This window comes from Podarcis tiliguerta (assembly GCF_965153285.1).
Source record: "Podarcis tiliguerta genome assembly, chromosome: 6".
NCBI classification, from domain to species: Eukaryota; Metazoa; Chordata; class Lepidosauria; order Squamata; family Lacertidae; genus Podarcis; species Podarcis tiliguerta.
The window spans coordinates 71,010,499-71,023,907 of NC_139539.1; the positions used below are offsets into that span (position 1 = coordinate 71,010,499).

The 13,409-nt window shown below is 44.5% G+C and overlaps 1 protein-coding gene across 12 annotated transcripts in view; it reads left to right on the top strand.

The window, feature by feature from the left end:
• BRDT (bromodomain testis associated) overlaps positions 1-13,409 on the top strand; it is a 59,405-nt gene that overhangs the window by 37,520 nt on the left and 8,476 nt on the right. For 9 of the 12 annotated variants that reach the window (XM_083444823.1, XM_083444827.1, XM_083444831.1 and 6 more), the window contains 11 exons: positions 314-658; positions 2,298-2,426; positions 2,595-2,768; positions 4,172-4,347; positions 4,429-4,721; positions 4,840-4,944; positions 5,914-6,048; positions 7,024-7,085; positions 8,884-9,049; positions 11,008-11,126; positions 12,022-12,166. In XM_083444823.1, the coding sequence (XP_083300949.1) occupies positions 314-658; positions 2,298-2,426; positions 2,595-2,768; positions 4,172-4,347; positions 4,429-4,721; positions 4,840-4,944; positions 5,914-6,048; positions 7,024-7,085; positions 8,884-9,049; positions 11,008-11,126; positions 12,022-12,166 (1,849 nt within the window). The remainder of the gene's footprint in view (positions 1-313; positions 659-2,297; positions 2,427-2,594; positions 2,769-4,171; positions 4,348-4,428; positions 4,722-4,839; positions 4,945-5,913; positions 6,049-7,023; positions 7,086-8,883; positions 9,050-11,007; positions 11,127-12,021; positions 12,167-13,409) is intronic. The other 3 variants (XM_083444828.1, XM_083444829.1, XM_083444825.1) reach the window with 2 other exon arrangements.

Genomic DNA, 13,409 nt, shown 5'->3' on the forward strand with positions numbered 1-13,409 from the left:
TAATCAGTATGCATTTCCTGTATAAATGGTCTTCTGAAAGGGAAATAATAAATCTATAGTGAAGTCTTGGGGTTTTTTTACCTCCCTCCTAACTTCCTAAAAGATACTAAATATATATCTTAGGTTGAGACCTGCCTATTTCACCCAAGTTCTTGGAAAGAATCCAAAAGGAATTGGCTGAAATAAATAAAAATGTCCCGCATCATACTGGTCATAGTTGGATTTATAACTGCTTTATTTCAAAGGTTCATCAAACAAATGTGAATGTTGTAGCTCCTTTCTTTATTAAAGCCTCTGTTTCTGTATCGAAAAGGGCGTGAAAAGGAAAGCGGATACCACTACTGCCATCATCACAGCGAGCAGTGAATCCTCTCCATCACCCAATGAACCCAAAATCGTCAAGATCTCCTCTCGGGAGGAACGCGAAGAGTACCTCTCAAAAAGAGACTTGCCAGACTCCCAGCAGCCACTCGAACCCATGAAAAATGTCAAGCTAACAGAACCTCTGAAATACTGTAACGAGATCATTAGAGAAATGCTCTCAAAGCATCACGCAGTCTATGCTTGGCCCTTTTATAAGCCAGTAGACGTTACAGCCTTGGGACTTGAAGACTATCATGATGTTATTAAGCACCCTATGGATCTTGAAACTATTAAAGTGAGTGGGGGGCACAGGGCATAGAGAGTGCATTTGGCGGCTAGTCCTGCAAATTCTTCAAATTTTGAAATTTGTATATTTGGATTTTTAAAGGGTTAAAAAGAAGGCAATCTCTAACAGCCACACAAGCTAGAGTATGGAAGAACTGATGGCTGGCTGTATTATATTTGCAGGGCAGGAGACGAAGTACTGACAACCCCTATGCCAAACCTTTTCTCATGCTTTCCCCCTGCTGTACCAATTGGCCCCTCAGCTGCCAACCTGGAGAAGTTAGAGGGTTGTATCCATACCCTAAGTGGTTCTTTGGTAACTAGTTACTGACTGGGCTTTGGTGGAAGCAGCCAAGATGAAAATGTCCAAGGTGGAAGAACCTTTGCATTACGATTGCTCTTAATATCCGTCATGCATGCACTGTGTACTAGACACTGAGCAGAAGACTAGCATGATTTCTGCCAGAGGAGTCGATGTACCAGACATGCAATGGGGAAGGAACATAGGATGATGCGAAGCTGCATTAGTCAGTCTAGCTCAGTACTGACCAGCAGCAGTTCTGAGATTTCGGGCAGAGGTCTCTCCTAGCCCTACCTGGAGATTGAACCTGTGATGTCCTGCATGCAAAGCAGCAAAGTGGTCCACCTCTGAGTGTACGATTGATGCTCATTTGTGGGAGGAAGAGCATCATCAGGGGCTATTAAGAGATGGATGGCTTTTAGAGAGAGCGGAGAAAGGCAGAAAGAGGGAAAGATTTTGTTAAGCGTGGTGAGCAGCAGAATGACCACCAAGGCAGAAACTGAATGTGTGTTTTCAGCATGTAGTGTAATAATAATAATAATAATAATCTGGCTGGGTTTCTCCAGCCAGTCTGGGTGGCTCCCAACAGAATTAATGATAATAATAATAAAGTGATAAAACACCAGACATTAAAAACTTCCCAAAACATGGGCTGCCTTTAGATGTCTTCTAAAAGTCAGACAGTTGTTTATTTCTTTGACATCTGGTGGGAGGGCGTTCCACAGGGCGGGCGCCACTACCGAGAAGGCCCTCTGCCTGGTTCCCTGTCACCTCACTTCTTGCAGTGAGGGAACCGCCAGGAGGCCCTCGGAGCTGAACAATGGGGGTGGAGACGCTCCTTCGGGTATACTGTATGCTTTAACGATCACTCTGGCAACTCTATTTCAGTTTAATATGCATTACCAAGCATATTTCCCCCACTTTCCGGAACCTTCTGCAGCTAGTGCAGGAGAAATCACTCTTCCCCCTATGCTGTGAACACATTTGTCCACAGGTGGCAAAAAAATGCAGCATAACCAAAATAATAAAATTTGTTGCCAACGATGTGTTTGTGATATCTGTATTACCATTTTAAAGTTTTGAGCTCTTCTCCAGAAGCATCATAAGATGTAAATGTGTATCAGTCCCTCTTTAAGTTGACTAAACAGTATATACTTAATAAGCCAAGTACTACTGTAGCTGGCTGTTAGAACTTGAAATATCCTTATTTGGGCAGATATCTGGGGTTCAGGTCATAATCCCCCACATATTAAATTTATAGGATTAAAATAAATGGTGTCCGTAATTGGCATATGTCGGATATACATCCCAGAATGTGAATCTTGAGAAACCCTTCTGTTTTCCACAGAAAAAGATGGAGAATTGTGAGTACAAAGATACCCAAGAGTTTGCTGCTGATGTCAGGCTAATGTTTATGAACTGCTACAGATATAACTCTCCGGACCATGAAGTAGTAGCGATGGCAAGAAAACTCCAGGTGAGTGAATTATTGATACTAAAAAGCCGCATTTTTGAAACTCCGCCGAGAACGCAGTTAAGTGCCTTTAAGCAACTGCTGTGCCTTGTTCTGAAATGGCAGAACTGTTAAACCAACCCGAAACTTCATCATGGAGGTTTGTGAGACGGCTAACTTTCTTCTGTTAAGGACGTCTTCGAGATGCTGTTTGCCAGAATTCCAGATGAACCGGCTCCCTGCAGTCCTCTGCTGTACCCCACTGCAAGAAGCACAGCGGCTCTTTCTAGCGGAAGCAGCAGCGATGCCGCCTCCGAGGATTCGGAGGATGAAAGAGCAAGGCGCCTTGCAGCACTACAGGATCAAGTGAGTGGCGATGCACACATGCGACCTAGCGGCGGTGCGTGCTTGCGATTAGCAGAATGGATGGACCGCTCTATCCAGTGGCGTAGCATGGGGGGTGCAGGGGGGGCCGGCCGCACCGGGCGCAACATCTGGGGGTTAGGGTTAGGGGGCGCAAATCCACAGGTTAGGGGGTGCAAATCCACGGGTTAGGGGGCGCAAATTACTTGCCTTGCCCCGGGTGCTGACAACCCACGCTACGCCACTGGCTCTATCACCTCTGTTTATCTCTCAGTGTCATAGAATAACCTGCCTAGTTCCTCCCCGGCTGTAGCTGAACAAAGCAGTAAAAAAAGAGGCCACCAATATTCCTGATTGCACCAAACAATTAATGTATGTTCAGGGAACCTGATGGGGGGGGGGAAGTGTCAGCTTCGCTTTTGAACCGGTACCAATGACTGGGCTCAACCTCTTCAGCCCCGACTGGGCCAGGGAAAGGACTTCCGGAGACCTTCCACTGCAGGGAGCAGGTCTAAGTGCAATGGACTCACAACTTAGAGCTCTGAGCACCAAACTCAGTTCCAAAAGTCTGCGGAGCACAGCAGAGTATAAATTACACGAACGGCTGCTCTGAAGTATTACAGTGGTACCTTGGGTTACATACGCTTCAGGTTACATTCTCTTCAGGTTACAGACTCTGCTAATCCAGAAATAGTGCTTCAGGTTAAGAACTTTGCTTCAGGATGAGAACAGAAATGGTGCTCCCGCGGCTAGGCAGCAGGAGGCCCCATTAGCTAAAGTGGTGCTTCAGGTTAAGAATGGACCTCCAAAACGTATTAAGTACTTAACCCGAGGTCCTACTGTAGTGTCTGGGATAATCCAGATGTGTAGGAGTCCTGGCTGTATGATGTTCAAAGAGTGTGATAGGCACCAGATCTGGTACAATACAGCAACCATGTGGATAATGAACCACACAGAGTCAAGCCCCATTGTGTCGATCTTAAATTAAGGATCTGCCATTATGGAAATTAAGATGGGGATGTTTCAATATTTGTAACGCAGTTACATTAACACTCATCAGTCGCCTCTCAGTCTAAAAATTGGTTTAATCTAAATGTTATTTCCTTATGTGCGACTGCTAGTGTCTGCTACTAAACAGCTTGCTTATTCCCCCATAAATGTAAACTGTAGAAAGCAAAGCAAAAGATCAATCTTTTCTAGCTGCCTCTCTCTCTCTCTCTCTCTCTCTCTCTCTCTCTCTCTCTCTCTCCTCTCTCTTTTTCTTTCTCTCTTTTAGTACAGAGTGGGGAATTCGTGATCTCTTTGATATGGTCCCTCTTTGTAGTAGGTTTCCTGCCGACTTTAAAAGATGCATGCAAATATTTTGCGTTTTAGTGCTCCCCCTTTTCCTCTTTTCTTTTAAATAGCTTAAGGCTGTTCACCAGCAGTTGCAAGCTTTGGCTAAAACAACTTTACCCAGACTGAAGAAGAGGAAGAAAGGGAAATCTAAGAAGGAGAAAAGAAAAAACAAAGTCAGGAAGAAGTCAGGCAGTCAAAAGAAGAGAAAGATGAAGAAGCTGAAGAAGAAAATGTCTTTGAACATGTAAGATTGCTTGTGGGTGTGAAATTGTACTTGAAGCTGTTGGCACCGTAGTTAACTCGTTTTTTATTTTCTCTCTTGCAGTCGTTCAAAGAAAATCAAGCAGCAAGATGAGCCAGGACACAAGTCTGAGAACGAGGATAATGCCAAGCCTATGAGTTATGATGAAAAAAGGCAGTTAAGTTTGGACATAAATAAACTCCCAGGAGACAAGCTTGGCAGAGTGGTTTATATTATTCAGTCGAGAGAACCTTCACTGAGACACTCAAATCCCGATGAAATGGAAATAGATTTTGAAACTCTAAAAGCATCAACTTTAAGGGAACTGGAGAAATACGTTATGGCTTGTTTGAGAAAAAGACCCAAGAAACATTACGGTGCGTCGTGTAATGTACACGAAAACGTTAGGAGAAACTTGCATTTTTTTTTCTAGAGAATTGCTTGGATTCTTGTTCCTGATATTTATTTGCACCCCGCCCCGTTTATTTCATGCAGCAAAAAAATCAAAGGAAGAGTCTGACTTTGAGAAGAAGCAAGAATTGGAAAGGAGGTTGCTGGATGTCAACGGGCAGCTCAACTCCACGAAGCAAAACACAAAATGTAGGTTGAAGCACGGAGGAAGCAGTTTAGAAATAATTGCGTGGAATTCTCTAAAGGGTGGAGATTCTGCAGTCCAATCGCACAGTTGCCAGAACTGGGAAAGGCCATAGCAGTGAGATAAACTATTGCACTGTCCTGTCTGGCAAGCATTACAGGCATTTGTTGTTGTTGTTTAGTCGTGTCCGACTCTTTGTGGCCCCATGGACCAGAGCACGCCAGGCACTCCTGTCTTCCACTGCCTCCCACAGTTTGGTCAGACTCATGCTGGTAGCTTCGAGAACACTGTCCAACCGTCTCGTCCTCTGTGGTCCCCGTCTCCTAGTGCCCTCCATCTTTCCCAACATCAGGGTCTTTTCCAGGGAGTCTTCTCTTCTCAGACTCAGAGACTCAGTGTGGTGTAGTGGTTAAGAGCGGTAGACTTGTAATCTGGTGAACCGGGTTCGCGTCTCCGCTCCTCCACATGCAGCTGCTGGGTGACCTTGGGCTGGTCACACTTCTCTGAAGTCTCTCAGCCCCACTCACCTCACAGAGTGTTTGTTGTGGGGGAGGAAAGGAAAGGACAATGTTAGCCGCTTTGAGACTCCTTCAGGTAGTGATAAAGTGGGATATCAAATCCAAACTCCTCTTCTTCTTCTTCTTCTCATGAGGTGGCCAAAGTACTGGAGCCTCAGCTTCACGATCTGTCCTTCCAGTGAGCACTCAGGGCTGATTTCCTTCAGAGTGGATAGGTTTGATCTTCTTGCAGTCCATGGGACTCTCAAGAGTCTCCTCCAGCACCATCATTCAAAAGCATCAATTCTCGCCGAAGAATTGATGCTTTTGAATTACAGGCATAGGAGTGTCAATTAAGCCTAAATCTCTTATTAGTGCCTTGAACGTTGCTGCTTTCACACACACACACACACACACACACACACACGTACTTCCCCAAGTCCCATGTTTTGTTCAGATCCTCTCTCTGTGTTACAGCAGAAAATAATGCTGTATCCAAGACCATTGGAAGGCCAAGCCGGCTAAGTGAAAGCAGCAGCAGCAGCACCTCTTCTGACTCCGATAGCACCAGCAATGATTCCAGCTCCTCCAACGGAAGTGATTCTGAATCAGGTGCACTCATTTTCTCCCCCCCCCCTCTTTTTTATGAATAAGCTTCTTGAAACAATGTGCCTAGTGAATCTTGCTCTGCTACTTAAACTGGGGGTGGGTCTGGAGGAGGAGAAACGCTATAAGTAAGTCAGAAATTAGATCGAAAAAAGTTCTATGGATAACCGTGTTTTAAAATTTCCTGCTGTCTGGCGCCATCTGGTGTTGCATGTTTATAGCACATTTAAATCGCTGTTTCTTTCTTAATACAGCTGAGTCCTGGGACTTCTTCCACGCCGGACTCTTATATTGTTAACTGGGAGAGCTAAGTCTGTGTGAGAGGACGAGGAGCAGCTTTTTTTCTCTGTGTGTTTGTGTATGTGTATTTACAACACACACCTGCTGTCCCAATAAGAACAGGTTGCAAGAGTCGTTGCCTAAGGCACTCGTGGGTTGGAAGGACCTGATATAGAAATGGGAGGGAATAATAATAATAATAATAATAATAATAATTTATTATTTGTACCCCACCCATCTTGCTGGGTTTCCCCAGCCACTCTGAGCAGCTTCCAACAAAGATTAAAAATACATTAAAATGTCACACATTAAAAACTTCCCTGAACAGGGCTGCCTTCAGATGTCTTCTAAAAGTCTGGTAGTAGTTGTTCTCTTTGACATCTGGTGGGAGGGCGTTCCACAGGGCGGGCGCCACTACCGAGAAGGCCCTCTGCCTGGTTCCCTGTAGCTTTGCTTCTCGCAGTGAGGGAACCGCCAGAAGGCCCTCGGCACTGGACCTCAGTGTCCAGGCAGAACGATGGGGGTGGAGACGCTCCTTCAGGTATACTGGGCCGAGGCCATTTAGGGCTTTAAAGGTCAGCACCAACACGTTGAATTGTGCTCAGAAACGTACAGAGTGACAAAAGTATCGACAGTGAAAATGTATGTAATGCCAGCATGCGTATCCAAGTCTGAATGTCTAAATTTCTACGTCTTTTACAGAAATGTGCCTGCAGCAAAATGAAAACGGGCAAAAGGATTCATTTTGCAGAGAGCAGCTTAAGGTAAACTCCCCCCCCCCCCCACCCGGGTGCTTATAAAATGTCCTCAAGTCTTCACTTATTCTTTTTCATCCCCTTTGACTGTTCTTTTGCACCTCTTCCTGATATGCTAGCACCTCTGGATGCGATAATTGCATTCAGCAGCATCCTATGCATCCATTTACCTCTAAAGAGATGTCTGATCCTGTCTGAATCTTTTCCTCTCCCACAGTTGAGGACTATCCCCCCCCCCCAATTCTTCTTAGAGTCTGGTTTTCATAGCGGTACCTTCTGTGAAATACAGATTTTTATGTACAGTGGTACCTTGGTTCTCAAACTTAATCTGTTCCAGAAGTCTGTTCCAAAACTGAGGCGCGCTTTCCCATAGAAAGTAATGCAAAATGGATTAATCCGCTCCAGACTTTTAAAAACAAACCCCTAAACCAGTAATTTAACATGAATTTTACTATCTAATGAGACCACCGATCCATAAATTAAAGCAACAAGCAATGTACTGCAGTCACACAATCAATCAGTAGCTGAACTGGGTTCCACACAGTCACAAAAACAAGCAAAAAAAAGAGCCACAAAAACAAAAACACAAAATAAATAGCAAAAAGAGACAGACCTCGGCAGTAACACTCAAAACGGAAATATGGCACTCAAATCGGAAGTGTAAGACTCAAAACGGAGCATGTTTGGCTTCCCAAAAAAGTTCGCAAGCAGGAACACTTACTTCCGGGTTTGTAGTGTTTTGGTTCCAAGTTGTTTGAGTTCCAAGGCGTTTGAGAACCAAGGTATCACTATAACATATGAGGACATTTTCTAAGCTTCACTTTTGCATGAAAGAGGAATTCCAGGGCAGTATATGTAAAAAATAAAAAATAAAAATTGCATATTGACTATAATATTAAAACAAGACAAGATCAAAATGGCATAATAAAATTTGAAATAATCGATAAAAAAATAATTGTGGGCTAAAACCATAAATATAAAAAGACTGGAACCATAAATATAAAAAGTCTTGGCAAGTAAAAGTCTTTAAGGCAACACAAAAAATGGTCTTAGTTCTTTCAGGAGGGTTTTCCAAATCTGGGGCATCACTCCTGGAAAGGCTCTCTCATTTGTGATGTGCTGGCAACATTTTGCAATGCAGGCAACTCCCCATTTACATGGGGACCACGATCCAAGGCACCACCTGGGCCAGCCCGATCCGTCCCTCCCCTTTCAGGCACCGAAAATGGCAGGCATGTGCCAATCGCATGCAAATGTGGAGTAGCCTGTACAGGACTGGGTCAGTGAGTAAGATGGTGTAATTTTTTGTTGTTGTTGTTTAGTCGTTTAGTCATGTCCTACTCTTCGTGACCCCATGGACCAGAGCATGCCAGGCACTCCTGTCTTCCACTGCCTCCTGCAGCTTGGTCAAACTCATGCTGGTAGCTTCGAGAACACTGTCCAACCATCTCGTCCTCTGTCGTCCCCTTCTCCTTGTGCCCTCCATCTTTCCCAACATCAGGGTCTTTTCCAGGGAGTCTTCTCTTCTCATGAGGTGGCCAAAGTATTGGAGCCTCAGCTTCAAGATCTGTCCTTCCAGTGAGCACTCAGGGTTGATTTCCTTAAGAATGGATAGGCTTGATCTTCTTGCAGTCCATGGGACTCTCAAGAGTCTCCTCCAGCACCATAATTCAAAAGCATAAATTCTTCGGCGATCAGCCTTCTTTATGGTCCAGCTCTCACTTCCATACATCACTACTGGGAAAACCATAGCTTTTACTATACGGACCTTTGTTGGTGTAAATAGCCCTGTTGAATTCTTCCCTAGATGCCTCTGCTATATCCAAGGATGTCCTGCGCTATTGTCCCCCAGATACGGAACACTTCGCCCACCAGCATGCAGTTTCAGAGATCCACGGAAACGAGGATCGCTCACCAGACGCTGCAACATACCCCTCTGAAACCACGAGAACAAAGCATCATCTCTCCTCCAGGTAGGTCTTCTCGGAAAATGTGGCGATTCACAAAAGATGCTCCCCGGTGACTTTTGTAGGGCCTTGACTTGGCTTTCCCCACAAACATGTACTCCAGGGAGGAAGATTGACATATGCACATAGCTTTTAAGTGGTCCCTGTTCCCTTGTGGAATTCCGTGAGCGGTACCCTGGGTTTCATTTCCTTTTGGGTGAGAGAGCGTGGGAGACATGGCGAGGTTTTTTTCTATAATATTTGCTTTATCTACAAGTTGCTTAGAAGTGCAGGCATGGATTTCAGTATAAGCATCAGTTGCCAGCTCAGAACCTACTTATAAAAAATGTGTTGTGTGTTCTGGTAATACAAGTTTAAACAGGGCACACCATGTAACTTCAGAAGAAGCATCGGCTGCCGTTAAGGAAAACTTAAGATTTGTTTTGTGTCGAAGCCTGAATTTCTATCTAGGATTGGCCAGAGTGACAGGCCCATTCACAGTAATCAGATGGCAAATCTGCAAAGTAGATTTAGTGCTTCCCAGAAGGCCAGAACCTTTCAGTTGTATGTCACCCAACAAGCAGTCAGTCCCCTCTTCACAGTCTCATAAGTTTCAACCCAGGCTGCATGGACACCATCCTAAAAGTTTAGAGGAGATCAGTTTTGATTGTCGCCAGTGGCTGTGTACATGCTCAAAGAAAAACTGTTTGCTATTTGTGGTGGGAGGCTGCGGCCCTGGCAAAGATCTGCGCTGGGTGACAATTTGTTATGGGATTAAATTTAAGGTGTTCCTATTGTTAAACCACAGAGCCTAAGACTTGCAGATCAGAAGGTCGGCGGTTCGAATCCCCACGACGGGGTGAGCTCCCGTTGTTTGGTTCCTGCTCCTATTAAGATTAGCTTTATTGTCTTTATTTTTTGCCTATTAAATCTGTTTTGTTTAGGCAAGCCTACCTCATATATAGTGGTGTTATATATTATTTGCTTTTAAAATGGCTATCCCCCCCCCCCCCATATTTTTATATCATACATTATCTAGGGTTGCCATGCTTCCGGAATTTCCCAGACACAGCCAGGATTTGGCTATCGGAAACAGTGCACGGGCAAAAATGGCTGTAGTTCATCTGGGGAAATCCGGATGTATGGCAACCCTGTCTGAAGTGTAGATTATGATGAATATCCTTTAAAAATAGCTCAATACCTGAGCTTTTTTTCAATAGAAATTTAGCAACTTTGTCCCTACCCCCCCAAAAAGCAACCCTACCTTATATAAATTGATAAGAGATGTTTTGAATACGTGGTATATTCCTTGCTAAGTAAGTGAATACTAAGGTAAAGGTAAAGGACCCCTGGATGGTTAAGTCCAGTCAAAGACAACTATGGGGTTGCAGCGCTCATCTCGCTTTCATCTCGCTGAGGGAGCCGGCGTTTGTCCACAGACTTCCACACAGTTTTCCAGGTTATGTGTCCAACATGACTAAACTGCTTCTGGCGCAACGGAACACCGTGATGAGTGCCAGAATGCATTGAAACGCCATTTACCTTCCTGCCACAGCGGTACCTATTTATCTACTTGCACTGGCGTGCTTTCAAACTGCTGGGTTGGCAGGAGATGGGACAGAGCAACGGGAGCTCACCCCATCGCAGGGATTCGAATCGCAGACCTTATGATTGGCAAGCCCAAGAGGCTCAGTGGTTTAGACCACAGCGCCATCTGCGTCCCTGTAATACTAACCAGTAACAAAAGGCATGAGCCAATCTCCACGGGCATCACCCTACAAAGTGCATTTTTAGAGTAAAGAGCCATCCCCAGTGAGATCCCGACTGAAATTACTTAAGTGTGTACGTGGTTTTCCTCCTCTGAATGTTTGAACCCTTATGTTTGTTCAGCTGGGATTGTTTGCGCATGGCTTCATTAATTGGGTGCTGTACTCTGAGGCAATGGCATTCTTCTGTTTTTATCTTCCCTCCTCTGCTTTTTGCAGGTATAATAGCTGTTGTTTCTCCACTGCACTGTACTCCAGTTCAGCAAGCCACTCAAAGTAGCTTGTTGCCAATGGCAGTCAACCCATCCATTATCCAGTCTCCCCACATGCACTCAAAGGTGAATATCGCTGACAAAATCGTTTTTAAAATTGCATTTAACTTTTGAAAAACGCCTAATTATTTGATACTTCTGGTGGTTTGCCTTCACAGAACGTTATTAAAAAAGAATATTTTTTTGTCCCTTGTTGACATAGTTGGCAATATATTGGATCTGAAGGCTCCCTTCCTTCAGCAGCAGAAGGAGCTTCTTCTGATGGGAGAAGGGGACTTTTGGACCCAACCCAAGGGTTCCAATTCCACCCGGTATTCAATATACCTTGGATCCCAAACACCTTGCGACTCAAACGTTTTGGCTCTCGAATCCCCCAACCCAGAAGTGAGTGTTCCTGTTTGTGAACATTCTTTGGAACCCGAACATCCGACGGGGCTTCCGTAGCTTCCGATTGGCTGCAGAAGCTTCCTGTTTCCTGCATCCAATCGGAAGCTGCGCCTTGGTTTCAGAACGTTTTGGAAGTCAAACAGACTTCCAGAACTGATTCCGTTCGACTGTATACAGTTGTTAAATTTGAAGTAGCTAAGGGAACGTATTGGGATCTAATAAATTTGGATATTATTATTTTTTCTTTTTCGTTTTTGTTTAGAGAATATGAGCTCTCCCAAACAGATTTTTGGGTGAAGAAGCCACTGAAAATTAAAGACCTGGTTTTTGCAGAAATAGCTTTATGGAGAGCCATGTAGCCGCTTCAGCCTTTTTGACCTTTTTCTTCCACAATGGTGGCTGTTTCTCCAGTACTGAAGGGAAAATGTACATCATGTGAGAAGCAGGGGGAGCTACAAAATGGTGCATGCTGCCCTCCATCTCCAAGAGAACAAAATCCCCGTGGGATGAGGGAGATGGATGGCTGACACCTCTCATGGAATATTTCTCTAAAAGACCTTGAATCTTCCTGCAGGTATCTTGTTCTTCCTCTTCGAATAGCCTGCCGGGCAGTAGCAAAGAAAACGGCAAGACATCACTGCATCAGGCGCAGACATCAGCTGTCCATACACAAGCCTCTTTGGGAACTGCTGGCTCGAAACCGATGAATCAGGAACAAAGTATGTATTCTGGTCAAGCAAATACAAACGTGACTGGGATGTAGACTTCAGAATAAATGTTTGTGGGTGTTCCCAGTCCACATAAAGTGGTACAAAGGGGTACAGTGGTACCTCGGGTTACATACGCTTCAGGTTACATACGCTTCAGACTCCACTAACCCAGAAATATTACCTTGGGTTAAGAACTTTGCTTCAGGATGAGAACAGAAATCGTGCTCCGGCGGCGCGGCAGCAGCAGGAGGCCCCATTAGCTAAAGTGGTGCTTCAGGTTAAGAACAGTTTCAGGTTAAGAACAGATCTCCGGAACAAATTAAGTAGTTAACCCGAGGTACCACTGTACTCTGTTTTGTTGGTTTATCTAAATGCTGCACCACACTGGCAATTGGATAAACAGATGGCCTTGTGGGACTCGCATATGTCAGGGGACTATTTAAAGGGCGACACAGGCTGTCATCCAGATCTGCTTGAAACAGTTTTGCCGCTGTTTCAGTGAGATGTGGATTATGCAAAGAGGCCAACTGCATGAAAATATGTCCTAAAAGCAAGTGATCACCGTGTGGATTTAATCTGATTGCTATTTAATCCGATTGCTAATATTAACTAATCTTTCAATTTCCAAAGTAGTAGGAAATTCTGGGTGATGCAATGCAATGAAGTGCATTGCGGGTAACTTCTGTAATGTAAAATTCAGCGGAGGGGAAATTCTGTGGATTTCATTGTGAAATATTCAGGCTTCGCAATCTACACACCATTCTAATGTTGTCTGAAGGGTTCTGAAGCACTTCCACCTGGAGCTAGATTGGGTGTCTCCTGTGGACCATTCAGACTGCTGCATTCTGGACCCTATTGTTCTAGGACCAATCAGACTGCTGCATTCTGAATCCTATTGTTCTAGGACCAATCAGACTGCTGCCTTTTGGATCCTATTCAACTCAGTACATAACAGTACAGATACCAGATCTGCTCTCTTAGGGTCAATGCAGGTCAGAATCAATGAAAGCAGAATCTTGTATGGCTGGTGGGGTGGTTTTTTTTAGATAGTTTACTTCCCTGGTTTAGTGCCGTATCCTAGGGGAAGCTGTTCTCTGGAAAAAGCGAAATCACAGTACAGTCTGATATATATTTGCAGCAGCTGACATCACTGACACATACAAGTTGCAAACTTTTGCACAATGAGAGGTGCAAGTGTGACTAAGTTGGGCATCTTTTTGTGCCGTGTACCTTATTCACAGCTTCCTCCTCA